The 23,095-nt window shown below is 44.7% G+C and overlaps 2 protein-coding genes across 2 annotated transcripts in view; one reads left to right on the top strand and one right to left on the bottom strand.

Moving 5' to 3' along the window:
- LOC146036092 (rho GTPase-activating protein 11A-like) overlaps nt 1–22,840 on the bottom strand; it is a 57,277-nt gene extending 34,437 nt beyond the window's left edge. Inside the window, exons 1-2 of the mRNA XM_083159881.1 lie at nt 22,724–22,840; nt 15,347–15,469 (exon numbers count right to left, since the gene is read on the bottom strand). The gene's annotated coding sequence lies outside the window, so the exon portion shown is untranslated. The remainder of the gene's footprint in view (nt 1–15,346; nt 15,470–22,723) is intronic.
- Nucleotides 2,361–23,095, top strand: part of RASGRP4 (RAS guanyl releasing protein 4) — a 32,260-nt gene continuing 11,525 nt past the window's right edge. The window contains exons 1-9 of the mRNA XM_083159884.1: nt 2,361–2,644; nt 4,792–5,003; nt 5,226–5,331; nt 5,618–5,671; nt 6,268–6,402; nt 6,583–6,730; nt 8,110–8,283; nt 12,171–12,287; nt 17,700–17,975. Of these exons, the coding sequence (XP_083016010.1) occupies nt 2,622–2,644; nt 4,792–5,003; nt 5,226–5,331; nt 5,618–5,671; nt 6,268–6,402; nt 6,583–6,730; nt 8,110–8,283; nt 12,171–12,287; nt 17,700–17,975 (1,245 nt within the window). The 5' untranslated portion in view covers nt 2,361–2,621. The remainder of the gene's footprint in view (nt 2,645–4,791; nt 5,004–5,225; nt 5,332–5,617; nt 5,672–6,267; nt 6,403–6,582; nt 6,731–8,109; nt 8,284–12,170; nt 12,288–17,699; nt 17,976–23,095) is intronic.

The raw sequence follows: 23,095 nt of genomic DNA, 5'->3' as shown, positions 1-23,095 counted from the left end.
AACAATCTCCCTCATGTCACCTAGCCCACATTACACTGTTACATCATAGTTACCTCCCCTCCTGCATTCTGCAGGAGACTCCCTGACATAGCAGCAATCTCCCTCTCTCCCTCATTAGTCTAGCAATCTCCCTCATGTCACCTAGCCCACATTACACTGTTACATCATAGTTACCTCCCCTCCTGCATTCTGCAGGAGACTCCCTGACATAGCAGCATCTCCCTCTCTCCCTCATTAGTCTAGCAATCTCCCTCATGTCACCTAGCCCACATTACACGGTTACACCATAGTTACCTCCCCTCCTGCATTCTGCAGGAGACTCCCTGACATAGCAGCAATCTACCTCTCTCCATCATTAGTTTAGCAATCTCCCTCATGTCACCTAGCTCACATTACACTGTTACATCATAGTTACATCCCCTTCTGCATTCTGCAGGAGACTCCCTGACATAGCAGTAATCTCCCTCTCTCCCTAATTAGTCTAGCAATCTCCCTCATGTCACCTAGCCCACATTATGAAGCTATTCAATTTTTTGGGAAAAAAGGAATGAGAGAGAGATACATTTTATATTGAATCATTAGCGCCATTTCCTAGCATTGGTGATAAAACACAATGATCCCTATGGCTACATGCATGCCTTGTGGCCATTTATATGGAACCACGTGCAAAAAAACCAAGAGGTGACACGTATCAGTGACTTTTCTTTACCAAGTACAGTATCTGTTACTAACTGCTTTGGGGCTCATCTACATTGGGATATAAGTCATTTTACAAGATTCCTCTCAGATGTAGCAGTGCACACCCACGCTTCTTGGTGCCATGTTCACAATCTGTTTTCACAATCTCTCCATATATGGAACTAGCCACACCCATTGGGTGGAGCATGACACTACCATTGAATGGGGAGCTGTGCAAAATTCTATTACCATCTGTAATCTCCCTGAAACTAGTTTCCAAAAGTAGGCAAGTATGGACCGGTGCAAAAGTGGGAGTGGGGGTACAATGCAGGGCAATGTGAGTGCAGAGGTGGGAATGGGGGTACAATGCAGGGCAATGTGAGTGCAGAGGTGGGGGTAGGACAGTGGTTCCCAAACTGTGCGCCTAGGCTCCCTGGGGTGCCTCGGGACACTTGCAGGGGTGCCTCGGGTTGGTCATCCATGACCAATTCAAATTATTTATGATCAATTATTTCTGGACAAAACCAGTGCTGGTGGCTGCCAATCATAAAATGTATACAATCAGAACCAAATCCTGCCCTTTACCACATAACTGAACCTAAGAAGCACATATAAACACAATCTACTTAATTTGATATATATTTTTTGAGGCCTAGGGTGCCGTGATTAGAAAAAGATTGGGAACCCCTGGGGTAGGAGTTAGTACATAGCAGGGCAATGTGAGTGCAGAGCAGTAGAATGTGATAGGGTAACAATACTTTAAGTCAAATGAAATGTAATAGTGTTGACAGTTAATAGGTTGACCACTATTTGACGACATGCATTATGTCAACATTTTCTTTTTACTTTTTTTATACTTGAGATGGGACGCGGGACAGTAATTGGTAGTCTATGTGCTGTAATAGACAAAAATTGATACCCAAAAACCAAAAGTCCTTACATGCAGTTCCCTCCAGCCCCAGCCTGACTGACAGGCTCAGAGCATTTGGGGGTGAGAAAGGGGAGGAGACTGGATCCGTTTCCTAAAAACAGTGCCTGGCGACCCAGAGTTACTGACCTCAGCTCTACGTGGATAGTGGGGGTATGAAAAGGTCGGAGGACGCGTACCGCCGCCCCTCGCGGGCTCGCTGCGCTTCGGGTTGGCGTTGATCGTGGGGACGCGTTAACATGGGGGGGGCATTTGACCCATCAGGGTTGGGAAACCATAAAAATTGGGGTCTGGGGGCCATTTCACATTGATTCCAATGTGAAAATCGAGTCGATCGCATTGCATGCGATTTGGTTGCATGCGATGCGATCGACGCAATTTTTTAGGACCCAATGGATAGAATCTTGATCGCAGGTGCCGTGTTAGGAAATAAGTACAGATTATTAAATATAATAGTAACTACAAGCTCCAGAATGCAGAGTTTGATGACCAGTCTGGCGTTCCGGGGTCTTGTCCGGGTCCGGTTTTTACTTAGTCCCGTGGCTGCTGGAGCACAACACTTGAATTCTCCCCATAGAGATGAGGAGCCAATTTAGCCTTATAGTATAAAAACAGTGAAACTGACGTCAAATCTGCATTTTACGCTAGGTCATGATAATGATACCCATCACCCTACATTGGAAGACCCGAGTTGCCTGATGTTTTATAAGTCGAGCAGTCGGGGAAGGGGTTAAATGTTTTAGACAGCGAGAGGTGCATGAAGTGTTTCGCAAGTCTATGGTTACACTCAGTATGAAAGCTCTCTGCCTTCTCGCCTTGCTTCTAATGACACAGTTGCCTGCAAGTTCCTCTTTATCAGTCTGTGCTGACTGAGACCCTTCCCTGCCACCAAGTGCTCACCAGCTCCCGAAACTGGGTGTAATGACACTGGGGTCACAAGCGGAGGAACTATAAGCAAAGAACCTGAGAAGACCCCCCCAAGACCCCCTGTTCTACATTTCTGTCTACCCACAACATGAATCGCAAAGACAGCAAGAGGTGAGACTGAGTTGCCCATCTAGGGTGAGACACCGGAGTTTGTGGGTAATGCGTCTAGTATAGCCCAGTTGGTTGTATGGATATGGCAGTGGCTCTGAAGTTGCGGAGAGTGTGTCAGGTCTTTGTGGGCATCTTTAAAGGACTAAATATTTCTCCAAGTTCAAAACATCAGTTCCTGATTTGGTTTAGTTTCTGCTTTTCTATGCGAGTTATGGAGATGTGCAGTACAACAAGCAAGGTGACTAATTGTGAAAAAGACCATCAGACCAGTGAACAGGCCAGATAGACTAATCTGAGTGGTACAGTACAACTGAGAAACTGGGGCTGTAAGATGACACTAGTGGGGAACTAAACAGGTGTGCAAGCAGCTTGTGCAAAAGTGTAGACCAGCAGAGTTTCGCTGAACAGCCTCTGTTACAGCAGGTATATCTTAATCGGCATTGACCAATGCATATACTAGGGCAGATTTATTAAGGCTGGTGAAGGGATAAAGTGTCCGGTGACAACGTAGCAGCCAATCAACTCCTACCTGTCAAGTTACAGGCTGGATTTAAAAAATGGTAGTTAGGAGCAGATTGGCTGCTGTGTTATCACCGTTCACCATATCCCTTCATCAGGCTTAATACATCTGTCCTTCGATGTACTTTGACATGTGTGAGAGAGCAACTGCCACTCTGTGCAGACTAAATCAGGAGGCACGCACGGAGCGCGGCAGATCCAAGAGCACCTACAGCAGGCATGTCCAAACTGTGGCCCTCCAGCTGTTGTGAAACTACACATCCCAGCATGCCTTGCTATAGTTTTAACATTCCCTAATAGCAAAACTGTGGCAAGGCATGATGGAAGTTGTAGTTTCACAACATCTGGAGGGTCATAGTTTGGACATGCCTGACCTACAGTATGTCATACAACAATATAGCATGCAACAGAATCGGATCCAGAGTATTTACACCGCATACATCTCTACATTGGCAGCATAAGTGCCTACCTTGCCCCAAGTTATCATTATCAGTGTGTAGTGGAATGTGCCCAGTAGTTGGTGCAAAAGATAACAGGCGTGTTTATGACTACGTGCTCAGCTAAACCTAAGTACAGTTTATGAGGTTTGATATGTGCAAAAAGCATGGCAGCTGGCATAAACACGTATGTAAATCCGCATAGCTACATATGGTAACGGGCATAGGCACGTATGGTAACGGGCATAGGCACGTATGGTAACGGGCATAGGCACGTATGGTAACGGGCATAGGCACGTATGGTAACGGGCATAGGCACGTATGGTAACGGGCATAGGCACGTATGGTAACGGGCATAGGCACGTATGGTAACGGGCATAGGCACGTATGGTAACGGGCATAGGCACCTATGGTAACCGGCATAGGCACCTATGGTAACAGGCATAGGCAAGTATGGTAACGGGTATAGACACATACTGTAGATGCTAGCCACCAAAGAAAGATGCCCAGAATTGCCATTCATTAGCCCCAGCTTTGTGGTGTGTTCCCACTTACTGTTTGGAAATCATGGCATCAGTAACCCTGCGGTAGAGAGTCCAATTCCTGGGACTTAAAGCATTGCAGAAATTGAAATTGTTTCATACATTGATACCTCAGACTCTAGACATCTAATGGGGCCTACACAAGTGGCGATCTTACTAGATCGCTTAGAAATTGCCCCTACATCGCTCCGTGTGTTGGGTGAGAATCGGTCCCTATGTTAGGATAGCAAACTGTACAGTATTGTCCACAATTCCGTTAGAACCAAAAAAATTCAATACTTTTCTTAACTAAAAATATCATTTTGTTATTGCTTAAAACTTATTTTTATTTAAAAAAAGAAATTGTATTATTTATTAACGCCTCGAACAAGATCCGCTGTAAATTTCAAACAGGTTCCATCTTCGATTGTACCTCAGACAGGTTCTGTGTGATGTAATTGGTGGGATTCGATAAGGGTTTCATACCATATGGAAGTTTTTGAACATCTCTCCTGTGTGACACTGAGCGATTGGGGCTCACCAGTGTATGTGACACTGATAGTCTGGATGATACATGGCTTCCTGTGCACCTTATTCTCCGTTAGATCTGATCTCACCATCTCTCATAACACAAGTTAAAAAACAAGCAACTCAACTTATTCTTTTACAGAAAGTCTCGCCTAGACCTTTCCACCCAAACCGTAAGCAGCAATGGGGTCTGCCTTCCTGTCAAGAGCCGCCATAGTCAGAGCAGGAGGCGGAGAAGGATGACCTGCCCAAATCCTGCTGATATTAACCAGGCTCTGGTGACTGTTACCCTGGCCCAGCTGGAGAAGGGCTGCACTCTGGAAGAACTAATGGAGAAATGCATTCAGTCATTCGGTAAATAGTCTCTTACCTGTTATACCAAATCTCTTGAGGACCAATAATTTCCTAAATTGGGTCAACCTAACGACCCATACCCATTATATTAAACGAATTATATGGGATTTCAAACATTATATCGCATAACACATGTATTATCATTACTGACACGGGTGTTAAAAATATATATCTTTCATTGACTGTGTCCTTTGAATTATTTTGTTTCTTATGTCTAAGAAGATGTGGATGGAAAGCTCTGGAGAAATGAAGACACCGTTCACATGATCCTCGTCATGCACAGTTGGGTGGTGCCGTCGGCTGAATTTGCACGGAAGCTTCTACAACTATATCCTTAGCCTTGTGGTGGTGGTGGTGGGGGGGGGGGGGGGGGGCAGCATTGGGTAAAGCATCCCATTGAGCAGGGCTGGGCAACACCGGCCCTCCAGATGTTGATGAACTACACATCCCAGCATGCCTTGCATCAGTTTCAGCATGGCCACATAGCAAAACTAATGCAAAGCATCCTGGGATGTGTAGTTCATTAACATCTGGAGGGCCGGTGTTGCCCAGCCCTGCCATTGAGCCATCCTGCTCGCCTGGTAATTGTGTTTAGATCCTTAATGACCTATTACCTACAGGGAAGCAGAGCAAAGCCAAAGGAAAATGCAAATCTGCCATTTCCTCAGGTAAGTGTCCTTTGTGTGTGTGCTCCACCTTTCTCCACTGTGTCACACTTTTACTGGCTTGTTTACACATGTGCCGTAATCCAGACCTGATCGCAAAGCTGTTTATTTTAGAAAATGGACTAAACCATGCTGCACTGCAGGTTGGGCAGATGTAACATGTGCAGAGAGAGAGTTACATTTGGGTGAGTTATTTTTTTTCTATGCAGGGTAAATATGGTCTCCTTTTTTTTTACACTGCAATTTATATTTCAATTTAAACACACCCCACCCAAATCTAACTCTCTCTGCACTTGTTACATCTGCCCCACCTGAAGTGCAGCATGGTTTTGTCCATTTGCCCAAAAAAAAAGCAGCTTTGCGATCAGGTCTGAATTAGGCCAATGATGTAATGGTGGGGGAAGAAAAAAAAGCAAATTTCACTACCAATCATCTTATTTTGTCTTATAATGTGTACTGCTTGAATGCAGATAGGAACAATGGTGCATAGTGTGAAGACAGAAGATGTAGAAATAGACAAGACATAAAGTTATGCTGAGTAAGTCCCAGTGGTTCTGGTTTGCACATTATAGCTAAATCCAGCTCTTCATCTCCTTCAGGTTCTGGGTCAATCAGTATCCAGAGGTGTTTCATCATGACAGTGAGCTAGAAAAGCTGATGTGTGACTTATGGGAGGTGGTCAAGGATCGGAGAAGGCACAGTGACCACCGGCGGAGCATTGACACTTCATATGTGTAAGGACTTCTTCTGATCCCCCACTCTCCAGGCTGCACTTCATTCCTCTCATATGAGTCAGAATTTCATTACTGCCTACCTTCTGTTCTCTTCCATGTGTTTCTTCCCTCAATTGTATACAGTAACTTATTATTTATCTATTAATCATCATGACTGTGTTATTTTTCTCTTTGTACCAGTTTAGATGAGGACTTTGCAAAGACATTGCCCGAGTCACCTAGCTTCAACAAGAAGAGGAAAGTCTCCCTTCTCTTTGACCACCTAGAGCCATCAGAACTTGCAGATCATCTCAGCTACCTGGAATTCAAGTCTTTCTGCAAGATATCGGTAAACACTCCTACTAAGGCCTCTCAGTATGATCTCTCTGTACAGACCTCTTCCTATTCCCTTTTACAAACTTTTTTAGCATTCCAATTAATTGCTTCAATACAAGGGGCATGCAATAAGTTTCTGAGTGCACTAAAAGTATTATACAAAAGTATTTGTTAGAGAAGTCTATGCAATGTTGCATGCGCCTCTTAGTGAAGGTATGTCTTCTGCATGCTGGATGAAGGTGTCCTCCGCAGCTTCCAGTGATTAAAAACACATCCCGCACATCTTGTGCTTGATTTATGGGAACACTAAGAAGTCGCAGGGGGGCCATATTTGGACTGTACAATAGATGACAGAAGTCCTGTATACGATAGGGGGCCTGAAAATCTACCACTTCCCTGGACCTGTGGGCAGGTGCAGGTGAGAATGTCCTTATGATTGCATTTGGACATCACCTAGAAATGGCTTCCAGCACTCGCAGCAGGCATTGGTTTGCGTACCAGTCCCCAATGACCTATGATTTGTGTGGTCGCTACATGACCATTCTTGGCCACAAAAACACCCACCATCTGGTTGGGCACACCGCGATCAGAACACCTCTAACTGGGGTCCGCTGGGCCGACTGGGTGTGAATTCGCATCAGAGCAAGTCAACCAGAATAACCCCCTAAGAGTCCAGGTTTTAGTGATCTCTATGCTTCAGCACAGTTGGTTGATTTATTTATTAGTACCTCGGTTTTTTTGCATTAACCGTAGCTCCCAACATGACCAATGCCAGGAGGGACACAATGCTCTGCTCCTGGACTTCCCTCTTAATGTGATTGCCATCACCTGTGGGGACACCTTTCTTATCAATTAACCTGTTCACCACAGGTGATGGCAATCCTACATTACCAGGGAAGTCCAGGAACAGAGCGATGTGTCCCTCCTGGAGACGGCCATGTTGGGAGGTATGCATTAACCACCTGTGATGAAGCCTGAATATTAATAAATCCTGCATTGTTAGTTCCTCGAGGGCCGAGCTTGGGAAGACTCTGCCATATCCACATCCGGCCCAGTAGCTTGTGCTACTGGGGACCGTATAAGTGTAACACCCGCCATGCTTCAGGCACACTATTATAATCTCCCTCTATGCACACTTGGATAGTAAAGTATGAAAAACCTCCAAAATGTGAAAAACTCATGTCGACCTTTTTCAGGTCAACCCTTTTCATGAGTCGACCTTTTGACTGTCATAACCGCACAAAAAAGCGGCCAAAGATGCGCACAACTAAGAATCAGGCCCCTAATGCCTTTGTTACCATATATTGTAAATCTGAAATGTTCTTCATTGTACTGTATGTGGATGTGGTGATGACGCGGGTAAGGATATGATTTGTGCTCTCTCTGTGCCAGCATGTAGACTATCAAAGCTACACCTTGCAGAGTTCCCTGCGGGATATCCCTCGATTGGAGCGATCGGTCACCTTGTGTAACAGTATTTCCCAGTGGGTGCAGCTCATGGTCCTCAACCGACCCACTCCCCAGCAGAGAGCAGAGGTGTTCACCAAGTTCATCCAGGTGACCCAGGTGAGAGCGCGGTTTGTCTAGCTTTAACCCCAAAAATACAGAGATCAGTGAGATCAGCAGAGTCAGTCTCACAGGCCCTTATTCTGGTTCACTGGCAAAGGCAAATCCTTTCCAAATGCACAAAACTATGTGCACTGCAGGAGAGGGGTAGATGTAACATGCGCAGAGAGAACTAGATTTGGGTGAGTTGTTTCCGTGCAGGGTAAATACTGGCTGCTTTATTTTTACACTGCAATATAGATCTCACTTTGAAGTAAAACTCCACCCAAATCTAATTCTCTCTGCACAAGTAACATCTGCCCCACCTGCAATGTTTTGTCCATATGAGAAGGAACTTGCCTTTGTGAGTGAACCAGAATAACCCCCACAGTGTATTGTCAATGCTTCAAAAAGTTCATGTATTCACTATTGACAGAAGTGCTTGGTGGCTATGGAAAGCACTGTAGTTGGTTTCAGTTTGGGATCTTACCAGGGCTATCTGTACCTGAGTGAGATTTTCTCTTGAACGATCCCGCTGCTTTTTAATTGTGCACTTTTTGACAGTTGTGGATTTTTCATGGTTAAATTAGATTTTTAGAGATGTGCAGATCCACTTTTACCCAGATCTCAAAATGGGGTCTTATTGGAGTCAAAACATGTGACAGCCGATAGCCAATAAGATCCTGTTTTGAGATCTTGGTAAATCTTGACCTGCACATCTCTAGATTTTATTAATATAAAGTTCCTTATACTGTACCGCTTTCACACAGAAGCTGGGGCCTTAACCCGAGCTTCCCGAGGCATGTGTTGGTCCCAGCCCTGTACCACCTGAAAATTAAATTGCCTGGTCAAGCATTTGGACACACTTGACTGGGCAATTATTCTGTGTGAAAGGGTTGACCCGTGTCACAATACCCAGGACTTTGACCGAGTTCTTTTTTCGCTATGAGAAAAGGGCATAAGTCACCAGTAACAAGTGAGAGGCCTGAGGTAGCTCTGAGTGCAAAAAGCTGTATGGTGTAGATTCTGAAGGTAGGTTTATTACCATATGTGACACACTCTTTGAAGGTTCCAGAAGAATAGGACTTCTGGATTGTTCTCATAGAACCCAGTTACACATTACAATTGCATTTGTTAGGTATCACTGAGCATAGACTGGATCACCCAACCAAAAACCCTCTTCTACCAAGTAACTGAACTATGATGGTCTTATACCAATGGGGCAGATGGAGCTACAACTCCAGGCCTCCACATAAAACTAGCCCCATCATTATGACAGCATGATGATGACCAGCCACCAGTTGACCTCACAGTCGGCCATAGATCATATGACTTAAACTGTATTTAAATTGTCCACATAAATTATGCAAATGTTGTACTTTTAAATATTGATGGAGACATTGGGGCTGATAGTTTGCAAGGTCTTCATGGCACTGGCCACACCCACACAGCATTGGTCACTCCCCCTCTGCTTCTCATAATAGGCCGTTGAACATTTGGTACTTGTGAGTTATCTGGGCGTCCGATTTTGGTACTAGATCGCATGCGATATCGCATGCGATATCGCATGCGATTTGCATGCGATATCGCATGCGATTTAGCATGCGATTTGCATAAGATTTGCTATTCATTTCATTACCCCACTATCCCCAAAGTGTGTCTATCAACGTGAACCCGAAGCGTGGCGAGCGCAGCGAGCCCGCGAGGGGCGGCGGTACGCGTCCTCCGACCTTTTCATGCCCTACTATCCACTAGGGCGTGGAGTGAGAATAGAATAGTGTGGCGAGCGCAGCGAGCCACCGAGCCTGAAGCGTGGCGAGCGCACGCGGACACCTTCACAGGTATCCGCGTGCCCTTGCGGGCTTCACAGGTGTCCGCGTCCCCTCGCGGGGCTCGCCACGCTTCGGGCTCGGTGGCTCGCTGCGCTCGCCACACTATTCTATTCTCACTCCACGCCCTAGTGGATAGTAGGGCATGAAAAGGTCGGAGGACGCGTACCGCCGCCCCTCGCGGGCTCGCTGCGCTCGCCACGCTTCGGGTTCACGTTGATAGACACACTTTGGGGATAGTAGGGTAATGAAATGAATAGCAAATCTTATGCAAATCGCATGCTAAATCGCATGTAAATCGCAAATCGCATGCGATATCGCATGCAAATCGTAAGTACCCAAAATCGGGAGCCCGGATAACTCACAAGTACCGAACATTTTTAGCCCAACGACCATGAGGCCCCTAATCCAGCCCTGGTGGGGGTGATGTACCAGGTCTTCTCTAGTTATGACAGTAAATAGCATTGTGTTGGAGCTATGTAAAATATGACTTTATGTTTTGCACGTCCTTAAGTTGTAATTAAGAGGTTCTGCAGCAGCTATGGGGTCCATGTGCTCTTATGGACTGGTTCTGAATAAGACATAGCATTAGATCTAGACAGGTAGGAAGTTACGGTGCTGGTGGCCTTTATGCAAGAGTGTGTACTTTACTGAATGTTAAAGTAACCAAACAGTTTTCATTGTTTGACTATACATTGTCTATTTTCCTCTGTGAATTTCCCTTCATCATTTTTATTTGCAGTGATAAATGTTGTACAAAGTAACAAAAGTAACATTTTAGCATATAATAGCTTGTCAACAAATATTATTAAATAATTGGGTACTTATGTATTATCTGGACTCCCATGTTAAATGCACCCCATTTTTTCATACCCCTACTATCCAACTACGCATGGAGTTGATTTTATAAAGTGTGGCGAGCGCAGCGAGCCACCGTGCCCGAAGCGTGGTGAGCGCAGCGAGCCCCGCGAGGGGACGCGGTCTCATAAGAAAAACGGGAGTCCAGATATTACATAAGTACCAATAATTGGCTTTGGGACATAACATGGTTGCACCAGGAGTCCCCAAATCAAGGACAGGTGTGGTATAGCGGTCCGACATCGGAATCCCAACTGCCGATGCTCCAACAAGGGCATCGGCAGGGGGGACAAATTTGGGGGGACAAATCTTGCACATGTTTTCATGTAATGCAACAACCATCAGTTCAAACGTAGACACTCTTCACACTTCCGGTAAGATGGCTCAATTGATTCACCACCAGTTAAAGGGTAAAAGGGAACTATTTGCATATTTAGCCCCCCCCCCCCCCCCCCCCCCTCTGCCTGCCCTGATGTACAGCACACCAACGCTCTGCTGCTAGAGCCAGCATCTACAGGCAAAGTACAGTAGTACAGGGAGCAATTACGTGAAAGACACACCTGCGTTCACATGGGGACGCCCAGAGTTTTTCTAGGCGCACCAACCATTTTTGTGGGCACGCCCAGGAAACACATGTTATATATAAGCGCTTTATAAATAATGGTTAATAATAAAAGTTCTGCCTTCCAATCCGAGCAATTATTGATAGACTACGCATAAGTACAGCCTGTAATACGCATGTGCGAGGTCGTCCTGTGATAAAATCCTGTAACTTTTTTTTTGATCGCTGGCCATATGCAAGCTGATTGACAGAAAGCCGCCATTTGTAGATGGTAACTGGCCATTTCTGAGAGTGTCAGGGAAAATGCAGGCGCGCTCAGGCATTTGAGGGGAAGGCGTATGACATCAGTTCTGTCCTCGATCCGACTGCTTCTCTCCCAGTCATCGAGTAAGTCTTGGGATACGCACAGACTGCACACGCTGGGGAAATCATGCAGGATTTCACTCTGGTAGGGTGGCGTAGCCCTGATCGCAGGGCTCCAAAAATTAGCAGCCCAGGTCTGAATGAGGCCCTTTGTGTCATTGCCTCACCTGTTATGATTACTGATTAGGCTCCGAAACCCCATCTATGGCTTGTTAAAGTGGCAGTTTAGAATGGACAAATGTGTTGTTTTTTTACTGTTATTATTTCTTTTTTGTTGTTTTTGTTTTTATATGTAGAAACTCCGGAAACTACAGAACTTTAACACCCTGATGGCAGTGATCGGGGGACTGTGTCACAGCGCTATCTCCCGCCTGAAGGAGACACATAGCTTCCTATCCCAAGATGTATTAAAGGTCAGTGAGTATCTGCTGCAGGCTGTTCCCACCTTCCTCGAATCGTTAAGGATTTTTATGCAGAATTTATGGTACAGGAATTCTTAGCCGTTCCCATTACTTTATTTGTATAGCTTTTAGCATACAGCCACTGACGTAACTATAACGGGTGCAGTGTCCCCGGTCCCACACATGCCCCCAGGACATAGAGGCACCCACACCACGCACCTTGCACCCATTTTTTACAATACTTACTCTCCAGCGTCCCACGTCAGCAGCAACAGCACTGCATAAACCACCGGGAAAATGAGTGCTGCAGACATTTTTTCAGTGTTTTACGCAGGCACAGTAGGAAAATCACTGAGACCATTGTGCGGAGGCCATGTTACCAGAGACATTCACACTACACTCTGGGACAGTGCTAGGGTCTCCTAGAGCTTGGGGGGCCAAAACCGGTCCTCGAGATCTACTAATGGTCACATTCCCCAGACTCCCTAGCTGGTGCACAGCAGTAGTAATTACTAAGTGTCACATTTCTCAGACTCCCTAGCTGGTGCACAGCAGTAGTCATTACTAACTGTCACATTTGCCAGACTCCCTAGCTGGTGCACAGCAGTAGTCATTACTAACTGTCACATTTACCAGACTCCCTAGCTGGTGCACAGCAGTAGTCATTACTAACTGTCACATTTGCCAGACTCCCTAGCTGGTGCACAGGGGTGCCGGACAGTTTCCCAACAGTCGGGATCCCGAAAGTCAGACAACCCAGACACCCGGGGTCCCGACGGCCACCGGCTATTCTCCCTTGTGGGGGTCCATGACCCCCATAGAGGGAGAATAGACTAGGTAGCGAGCCACCGTGCACGCAGAGTGGCGAGCGCATTGAGCCTGCACGGGGCTTTGTTGCGCTCACCATGACTCCCTAGCTGGTGACTCCCTAGCTGGTGCACAGCAGTCATTACTGTCACATTTCCCAGACTCCCTAGCTGGTGTACAGCTGGTGTACAGCTGTAGTTATTACTAACTGTCACATTTCCCAGACTCCCTAGCTGGTGCACAGCTGTAGTCATTACTAATTGTCACATTCCCAGATCACCTAGCTGGTGCACAGCTGTAGTCATTACTAACTGTTACATTTCCCAGACTCCCTAGCTGGTGTACAGCAGTAGTTATTACTAACTGTTACATTTCCCAGACTCCCTAGCTGGTGCACAGCTGTAATCATTACTAATTGTCACATTCCCAGATCACAAAAGCTGGTGCACAGCTGTAGTCATTACTAACTGTTACATTTCCCAGACTCCCTAGCTGGTGTACAGCTATAGTTATTACTAACTGTCACATTTTCAAACCTGCTGCATTCATTCCTACTATAGATGCACAAGTTGCCTGATATACATGAACTGTTGGTACAGTAGATCATGAGGACATTGAAAATATCGCCGAACATGCTCGAAGTAGCACCTATGCGCTTGCACAGACCCACACCATTGACAGAGGGGCCTAACTCGCTGCTCTACGAGCAGGCCTGAATAAGCCCCACTGTCTGCTCAGCTAAGAAGCCTCATCTTGGCCGCGGAAAGCATGGGAGTGACAGAACACAGGCCTTCACTACATTTTTGGTTACATATGATTAGTTCAGGGAGTTCATGTGTATTACTGATGACGTGTGGGGCAGAATAATGCAGAAGACAGTTGTGTAATGGAACAATGATGAGAGGAGACAATTACACAAGGAATGAGAAAGACAGGGACGATGTGTGTCAGTGATATCAGTCACAGTCTCATGTCAGAGTCACTGAAGAGACGCCTCCGAGTCATCACAAGTACTCGCGTCTCATTCTAAGAAACTCACCACAGCTTCTCACCACATGAACACATTACGGTGATTTCTTCACCAGCTTCTGGGTGGTTTCATCTGTCTGCCGGTTATCGGCACAGGAAGCGCTGCAGCTCAAAATGCATGACGGTCAAGGGTTATTGTAACGTTCTTTGTATTTACTATGTATATATGCATTTTTATTTCATGTGCATTTCATCAAGGTATTTCTGAACCCAGGAATGTGTCACATAGAAACCCTTACCTTCATTTCTGTTTGTGGGGGTTTGGAACTCACTCCCGTACCAAGTCAGACTTAACGTTTAGTCAGTCTTATAATGTTTACTCAAAACTCACCTCATCTAAGCCTAGCGCACCTCCTCTTCTGCCCTGCTCTTCCCTTATCCTCAGATTACCCTCCATCCCGTGCTGTAACTTCATCCCAGTCACCCGGAGGCAAGATAAATATCGGTGCTCCCACACACCAACGCATGTGTGTATTAAAAAAACAACATCTATGTTTCATATATATATATATATATATATATATATATATATATATATATATATATATATATATATATATATATAGAGAGAGAGAGAGAGAGAGAGATAGAGGTGTAGGCCTGGCACTCTTCCAGCAGTACAGGTAACCCAGGTGCCTTCAGGAACAGAAGTACAGGATAGTGAAGAGACAACAGCGGCACTCTGGGGATTTTTTGAAAAAATATATTTTCAGCAAAAAAAGCTTCCAACGTTTCGGGGTATGTGACACCCCGTATAACCTTGACAAAGGGGTGTCACATACCCCGAAACGTTGGAAGCTTTTTTTGCTGAAAATATATTTTTTCTAAAAATCCCCAGAGTGCCGCTGTTGTCTCTTCACTATCATATATATATATATATATATATATATATATATATATATATATATATATATATATATATATATATATATATATATATATATATATATATATATATATATATATATATATATATATATATATATATATATATATATAGATCCTGGAGGCGGCACTCCAAACAAGCCAATTATGCCAGCAAGGCTGTTAGTGACACTTGAATAGCAGGTGCCCTCCGGTAAGCTGGTTGTCGAACACAGCTATATGTAGAAGTCAGACGGTGGCACTCAGAACAAAACGACACACAGGCTGGTTATTGCCAACGTTTCAAGGCCATTTGGCCCCTTTATCAAGGAAGAGAGATGAACATTAACAAATACAAACAGATTAAATACCTTATCAGACTGTTCCGTCCGTGTACGTCGTGCCGGGGGGACGCCCACTGATGACGTCACACGCCGGCTCTGTCGTTCACAGACTGACGGAGAGTCCGCACCATGTGACACAAATTGACCAATCTGGAATAACAGAGTAACCAAGGAAACACCATAAACAAACATGTATAAACAAAACATTTACATTTAAAAATACTGGACGTACAGCATCGCACACTGTGACCACAGCTTAATACATGGTATAAAAGCCTCACCACTATATGCACATACGTGTGCAGGGTTAGGAGTGAGCTGAGTTACAAATGCCGCTGATCTCTCAGCCAAGCGGCATCAAATGATAAACGCAATGAAATAGACAATATGTACAGTACAATGATGACGGTGACAGTGTGATAATTGTCACAAAAAGCAATCATAAAAAACACGACAGTCCCAAATTCTTGTTGAGACCGCGGGGCGCCAGTGTGTCAAGAGTAAATATCCAGCGGCTTTCTGCTTTCAATATCAGCAGAGACCTGTCACCCCCACGCTTCAGAGGGGGGACATGGTCTATGATCTTATACCTGAGCGATGTGAGGGAATGTCTCGACTCCAAGAAATGGCGTGCCACAGGTTGATCACTGTGTCCTGTGGTCAGCGCTGTTTTAATAGCGGAACGATGGGCTGCAGCACGTTCCTTAAAGGTACTTATATATATATATATATATATATATATATATATATATATATAGAACAAAGGTTAGCTACGGCACTCGTAGGACTTTATAGAAAAGCAAACACAGACACTGGGGTCCGGGGCCCCAGTGTCTGTGTTTGCTTTTCTATAAAGTCCTACGAGTGCCGTAGCTAACCTTTGTTATATGGTGTACGCGTACACTCTAACTGGCACCGAGGCAATACTGGATAAATTACCCAAGGAGTGCCGATCCACACAAAGACTGACTATATATATATATATATATATATATATATATATATATATATATATATATATAAAATGATCCAGAAAGTATTTCTATAAATCCTGTTACATTGCAGTCATACCCCGGATTAGAACCTGTGACCTGTCTCACTGGAGGCAGACACCTCACTGATAGATCTATTTGCTCCTGCACAGTAAAGGCCCATACACACTGGGCTATTTTGAGCTGAAAACCGCTCAAACTTGATGTGTGTATGGCCCAGCGATGAGCAGTTATGCATGCTTCCGCATCATCACCGGGAAAGCCAATCATCTGCTGGTATTACCAGCAAAAGAGCAGCTTTGTGGACGGCTTTGCATAGCGCTGTGCTATGGAAAGCTCCCAGTCCCCCGCAGACAGTGCCGGACAGTGCTATGTCTGGAATTTCGTTCTTCAGATCCTGTTGTAAGTGTGATTTAAACTGGCAGAGGAGGAGAGGTGCCCCCTTGGGAGCAGGAGCCCTGCAGCAGATGACACCAGCGGCTCCCTAGATTTACGCCTCTGCCTTTAATTGTTCTCCCCTCCCTTTATTATGTAAGCTCTTACAGGCAGGGCCCTCCTTTTTCATGTCCCTCCCCAGTACCCTGGGTTCCAGTGCTCTTGGCCATTAGCTCCCTATTCCTTTCAGCTGTGACTCTGTGTTCTCACCTTTATAGAGTGCAGGCGCATCAATTGCTGAATCTACTTCCTCTCTGTTAGACTCACCTCCGCTTGCCTACTAGGAAACAGTGTGTCCCCATTTATTGTCTAGTGATGTGTCATTTACTGTACCACTGTTGTGTCATTTCAGGGACGAAACAAAGGTGGTGCAACATGTGTCACTGCAGTAGGCACAGCAGGGGGAGCTTTCCTGCAGCACCTGTCATTTTCCTTTAATTAGTCTCTCCTGCAACTTCCTCCTCCTTAATGCCCTGGCAGCCCCTATCTCTCGCTCACGTCCCTAAGCACCTTAAGTAACACACTGCTTTAATTAAATCACATATTCAAAATAATTTTGATCATACTAGAGCACATAGCTAGATGAGTAAGGTGTCTAACTACAAATAGAAAGGTCATGGATTTGAATCCTGTGTATTTTGCAATGTGTGCTTCAAATAAAGAAAGATGTGATTGAAGGTGCTGTGTATATAAACTGTACAGTTATGCAAAATCTTAAAATAAAGTTCAATAGTAATGATGATCTGGGTTGCTGGTCAGATATGCGCTCCATTGTGTAATGGCCAGAGGACATTGTTGTGTAGCCGACAGATAGGATACGTTCTGTTTACTTGCCAAGTGGGTGCTGTTTTTTAATCTGTATGGAAAGCATCACTACTAGGATGCCAATTATGTATGTATTGTTTATTCTGCACAAGTGTGCTAATAATTCCTCTCCCGGACTCTTCTTGTAGACACTGAGCGAGATGACCGAGCTTCTGTCCTCGTGCAGTAACTACAGCACCTATCGGAGGGTCTATAATGAAAGTGTGGGGTTTAAAATCCCCATTCTTGGTGTGCAGCTAAAGGACCTGGTCTCACTTAATGAAGCATTGCCGGATTACTTAGACAATGGAAAGATCAATGTCAGCAAATTGCAAAGTCTCTACCAGCACATACTGGAGCTTCGCCAGCTGCAGAAAACCAGTCCGTCATTCAAAGCCAACAAGGATGTGATACTGCTGCTGACTGTGAGTAATGGACAGGGTACAATATACACTACGGGTAACTGTGAGTAATGGACAGGGTATAATACACACTATGGGTAACTGTGAGTAATGGACAGGGTATAATATACACTGCGGGTAACTGTGAGTAATGGACAGGGTATATTATACACTACGGGTAACTGTGAGTAATGGACAGGGTATATTATACACTACGGGTAACTGTGAGTAATGGACAGGGTATAATATACACTACGGGTAACTGTGAGTAATGGACAGGGTATAATATACACTACGGGTAACTGTGAGTAATGGACAGAGTATAATATACACTACGGGTAACTGTGAGTAATGGACAGGGTATAATATACACTACGGGTAACTGCGAGTAATGGACAGGGTATAATATACATTACGGGTAACTGCGAGTAATGGACAGGGTATAATATACACTACGGGTAACTGCGAGTAATGGACAGGGTATAATATACACTACGGGTAACTGTGAGTAATGGACAGGGTATAATGTACACTACGGGTAACTGTGAGTAATGGACAGGGTATATTATACACTACGGGTAACTGTGAGTAATGGACAGGGTATAATATACACTACGGGTAGCTGCGAGTAATGGACAGGGTATAATATACACTACGGGTAACTGTGAGTAATGGACAGGGTATAATATACACTATGGGTAACTGTGAGTAATGGACAGGGTATAATATACACTACGGGTAACTGTGAGTAATGGACAGGGTATAATATACACTACGGGTAACTGTGAGTAATGGACAGGGTATAATATACACTACGGGTAACTGTGAGTAATGGAAAGGGTATAATATACACTACGGGTAACTGTGAGTAATGGACAGGGTATAATACACACTATGGGTAACTGTGAGTAATGGACAGGGTATAATACACTACGGGTAACTGTGAGTAATGGACAGGGTATAATATACACTACGGGTAACTGTGAGTCATGGACAGGGTATAATATACACTACGGGTAACTGTGAGTAATGGACAGGGTATAATATACACTACGGGTAACTGTGAGTAATGGACAGGGTATAATATACACTACGGGTAACTGTGAGTAATGGACAGTGTATAATATACACTACGGGTAACTGTGAGTAATGGACAGGGTATAATACACACTATGGGTAACTGTGAGTAATGGACAGGGTATAATATACACTACGGGTAACTGTGAGTAATGGACAGGGTATAATATACACTACGGGTAACTGTGAGTAATGGACAGGGTATAATATACACTACGGGTAACTGTGAGTAATGGACAGGGTATAATATACACTACGGGTAGCTGTGAGTAATGGACAGGGTATAATATACACTACGGGTAGCTGTGAGTAATGGACAGGGTATAATATACACTACGGGTAACTGTGAGTAATGGACAGGGTATAATATACACTACGGGTAACTGTGAGTAATGGACAGGGTATAATACACACTATGGGTAACTGTGAGTAATGGACAGGGTATAATACACTACGGGTAACTGTGAGTAATGGACAGGGTATAATATACACTACGGGTAACTGTGAGTAATGGACAGGGTATAATATACACTACGGGTAACTGTGAGTAATGGACAGGGTATAATATACACTACGGGTAACTGTGAGTAATGGACAGGGTATAATATACACTACGGGTAACTGGGAGTAATGGACAGGGTATAATATACACTACGGGTAACTGTGAGTAATGGACAGGGTATAATATACACTACGGGTAACTGTGAGTAATGGACAGGGTATAATATACACTACGGGTAACTGTGAGTAATGGACAGGGTATAATATACACTACGGGTAACTGTGAGTAATGGACAGGGTATAATATACACTACGGGTAACTGTGAGTAATGGACAGTGTATAATATACACTACGGGTAACTGTGAGTAATGGACAGGGTATAATATACACTACGGGTAACTGTGAGTAATGGACAGGGTATAATATACACTGCGGGTAACTGTGAGTAATGGACAGGGTATAATATACACTGCGGGTAACTGTGAGTAATGGACAGGGTATAATATACACTACGGGTAACTGTGAGTAATGGACAGGGTATAATATACACTACGGGTAACTGCGAGTAATGGACAGGGTATAATATACACTGAGGGTAACTGTGAGTAATGGACAGGGTATAATATACACTACTGGTAACTGTGAGTAATGGACAGGGTATAATATACACTACTGGTAACTGTGAGTAATGGGCAGGGTATAATATACACTACGGGTAACTGTGAGTAATGGACAGGGTATAATATACACTGCGGGTAACTGTGAGTAATGGACAGGGTATAATATACACTACGGGTAGCTGTGAGTAATGGACAGGGTATAATATACACTACGGGTAACTGTGAGTAATGGACAGGGTATAATATACACATGGGGTAACTGTGAGTAATGGACAGGGTATAATATACCCTACGGGTAACTGAGTAATGGACAGTGTATAATATGCACTACGGGGTAGCTGTGAGTAATGGACAGGGTATAATATACACTACGGGTAACTGCGAGTAATGGACAGGGTATAATATACACTACAGGTAACTGTGAGTAATGGACAGGGTATAATATACACTACGGGTAACTGTGAGTAATGGACAAGGTATAATATACACTATGGGTAACTGTGAGTAATGGACAGGGTATAATATACACTACGGGTAACTGTGAGTAATGGACAGGGTATAATATACACTATGGGTTTTTTGAGCCGACATGTGCCGACAGGCGGTTTTTTCATGCCCTACCATCCACTAGGGCATGGAGGAGGTTATTAAAGCTGTGGCGAGCGAAGCGAGCCACCGTGCCCGAAGCTTTGCGAGCGAAGCGAGCGATGCGAGGGTCCGATTCTCATTGCCAACTGTGTCCATGTCGACTGTGTCGACATTCGGATAAAAAAACAGTGAAAAATCCATGTTGACCTTATGACCAGTCGACCTTCCTCATGTCGACCTTTATGCAAATTCGACCTTAAGTCGAACTGGGAGTAATGGACAGGGTATAATATACACTACGGGTAACTGGGAGTAATGGACAGGGTATAATATACACTACGGGTAGCTGTGAGTAATGGACAGGGTATAATATACACTACGGGTAACTGGGAGTAATGGACAGTGTTGTTTGATTTTGACTGTATAATCAAAATCGAATGGACATCGAATGGTTTTCAGCCTCATTCGATGCCATTTCGATCCCGATGCACGCTCCCGTTTAGTGTAAATCGAACAGTAAAATAGACTGTGCAGGCAAGACTACACACTGTATTACAGATCTGTACTATACAGTCCATTTTGCGTACCGTTTGATAAGATCCTGATTCAATTCCGACTGAATCGCAAGCAAAATCGCACCGTGTGTGCACAGTTTAAGCAGTTAATGCAGCCAGTATTTATCCAGCACAGAAACAAAATACGTCACCCAAATCTAATTCTCTCTGCGCATGTTACATCTGCCCCACCTGCAGTGCAGCATGCTTTTGCCCATTTTGAGAACAATTTTGTCCTGCAATCAGGTCTGAATTAGGCCCAAAGTACACTATAGGAGGGTGACAATACCATCATCTCCCATGTTCCCCAACTCTGCTGCTTGAGCGTAACTGCCATTATTACCCGCTTACAGATTATCTTATTATTATGTAATGTTAAACTACCAATCCTCACATTAATGCATATTCCTCCTTCCAGCTCTATACCAGGGACCGGTGCTCATCTGCATCTATAGGCCCATACACACTGGGCGACTTTGAGCTGAAAGCCACTGAAAACACCAAGTTTGATCAGCTTTCAGCTCAAAGCCACCCAGTGTGTATGCCCCAGTGATGAGCGGTGAGTGCTGCCGCATCATCGCCGGGAAAGCCCTTCATCTGCTGGTAATACCAGCAGATGAGCAACTTTGAGGACGGCTCTGCATATCGCTGCACTATGCAAAGTTGTCCTCTCCCCACTGACGGCGCCGGGCCGGGGGAAAGCCGCTCAGTGTGTATGGACCTAATGGGTGAGATTTATTAGGATGAGAGATTCAAAAAGTGAGAGATTTGGTAAGAAATCTCCAGTTTTTTTAAAGCGGCAATCATTTACACTGCAAAATCAAACTGGTGTTGCAGTGTAAATGATTGCCGCTTTAAAAAAACTGGAGATTTCTTACCAAATCTCTCACTTTCTGAATTTCTCATCCTATTAAATCTCACCCTAAGTCTTCATCCTGTCTGTCCATGTCTAGGTAGACCGTCAAAAGGTCAACACATGAAAAAAGTCTACATGCATTATGTTGTCATAGTCAAAATGACGACATGGGAAAAGGTCGATATGAGTCGACACAGGTCAACATGTACACCGTATAAGTGTTCTGCGTCCCCTCTCACGGCTCGCTGTGCCCGGCACACTATTATTTTCTGCCGCTACAACCACTGGCAAAGTGAAGTATGAACAGGTTGGTTTAAAAAAAAAAAAAAAACACGAAAAACGCATGTTGACCCTTTTCCATGTAGACCTTTTTCATAGCGACATTTTGCTCATGTTGACCATGTCGACCTAATGCATGTCAAACTTTTCAATGTGTCCATCTTATGGGTCTGATTCGGACAGGCTCGCTAGGCATCGTTTATTCGCTGCCTAGTAAGCGGGTAAAGGCCACCGGCTGTACGCCCCCCTGCCGCGAGAGTCCCCGCATTGGCAAGCAAGGGGATGTGTATGCTTACCCATTACCCGGTCACCAACCATTGAATAATCTTTTCCCCGTTCACAGATATGTCAGTCTAGACTTTTATCTTGGTGGGCGCTGACATCATGTGAAGTCAGCCGACGCTTCAAGCAGGCATCAAATCGCCTGTGAGTACAGGGGAACGCCCAGTGTTATTATGGACACGCCCTTAAAATGCTGGGTGTTCCCCTGCTCCAGCCCCCTGCCTGCCCTCACTCCTCCCACTATGGCGTCAACGCCCCGGCATGCGTATTCACAAACCCCGACCATTGGGTACAAACCCTGGTCCAGACTGTTTCAAGGAAAATGTGTACTTTGATTCTGATAAATTATACTTGATAGGCTCTGTCGTCTCCCCCCCTTCCACACA

This window comes from Crinia signifera, chromosome 9 (genome assembly GCF_055691185.1).
Source record: "Crinia signifera chromosome 9, ASM5569118v1, whole genome shotgun sequence".
NCBI lineage: Eukaryota > Metazoa > Chordata > Amphibia > Anura > Myobatrachidae > Crinia > Crinia signifera.
This window is presented reverse-complemented; position numbering and strand designations above follow the sequence as displayed.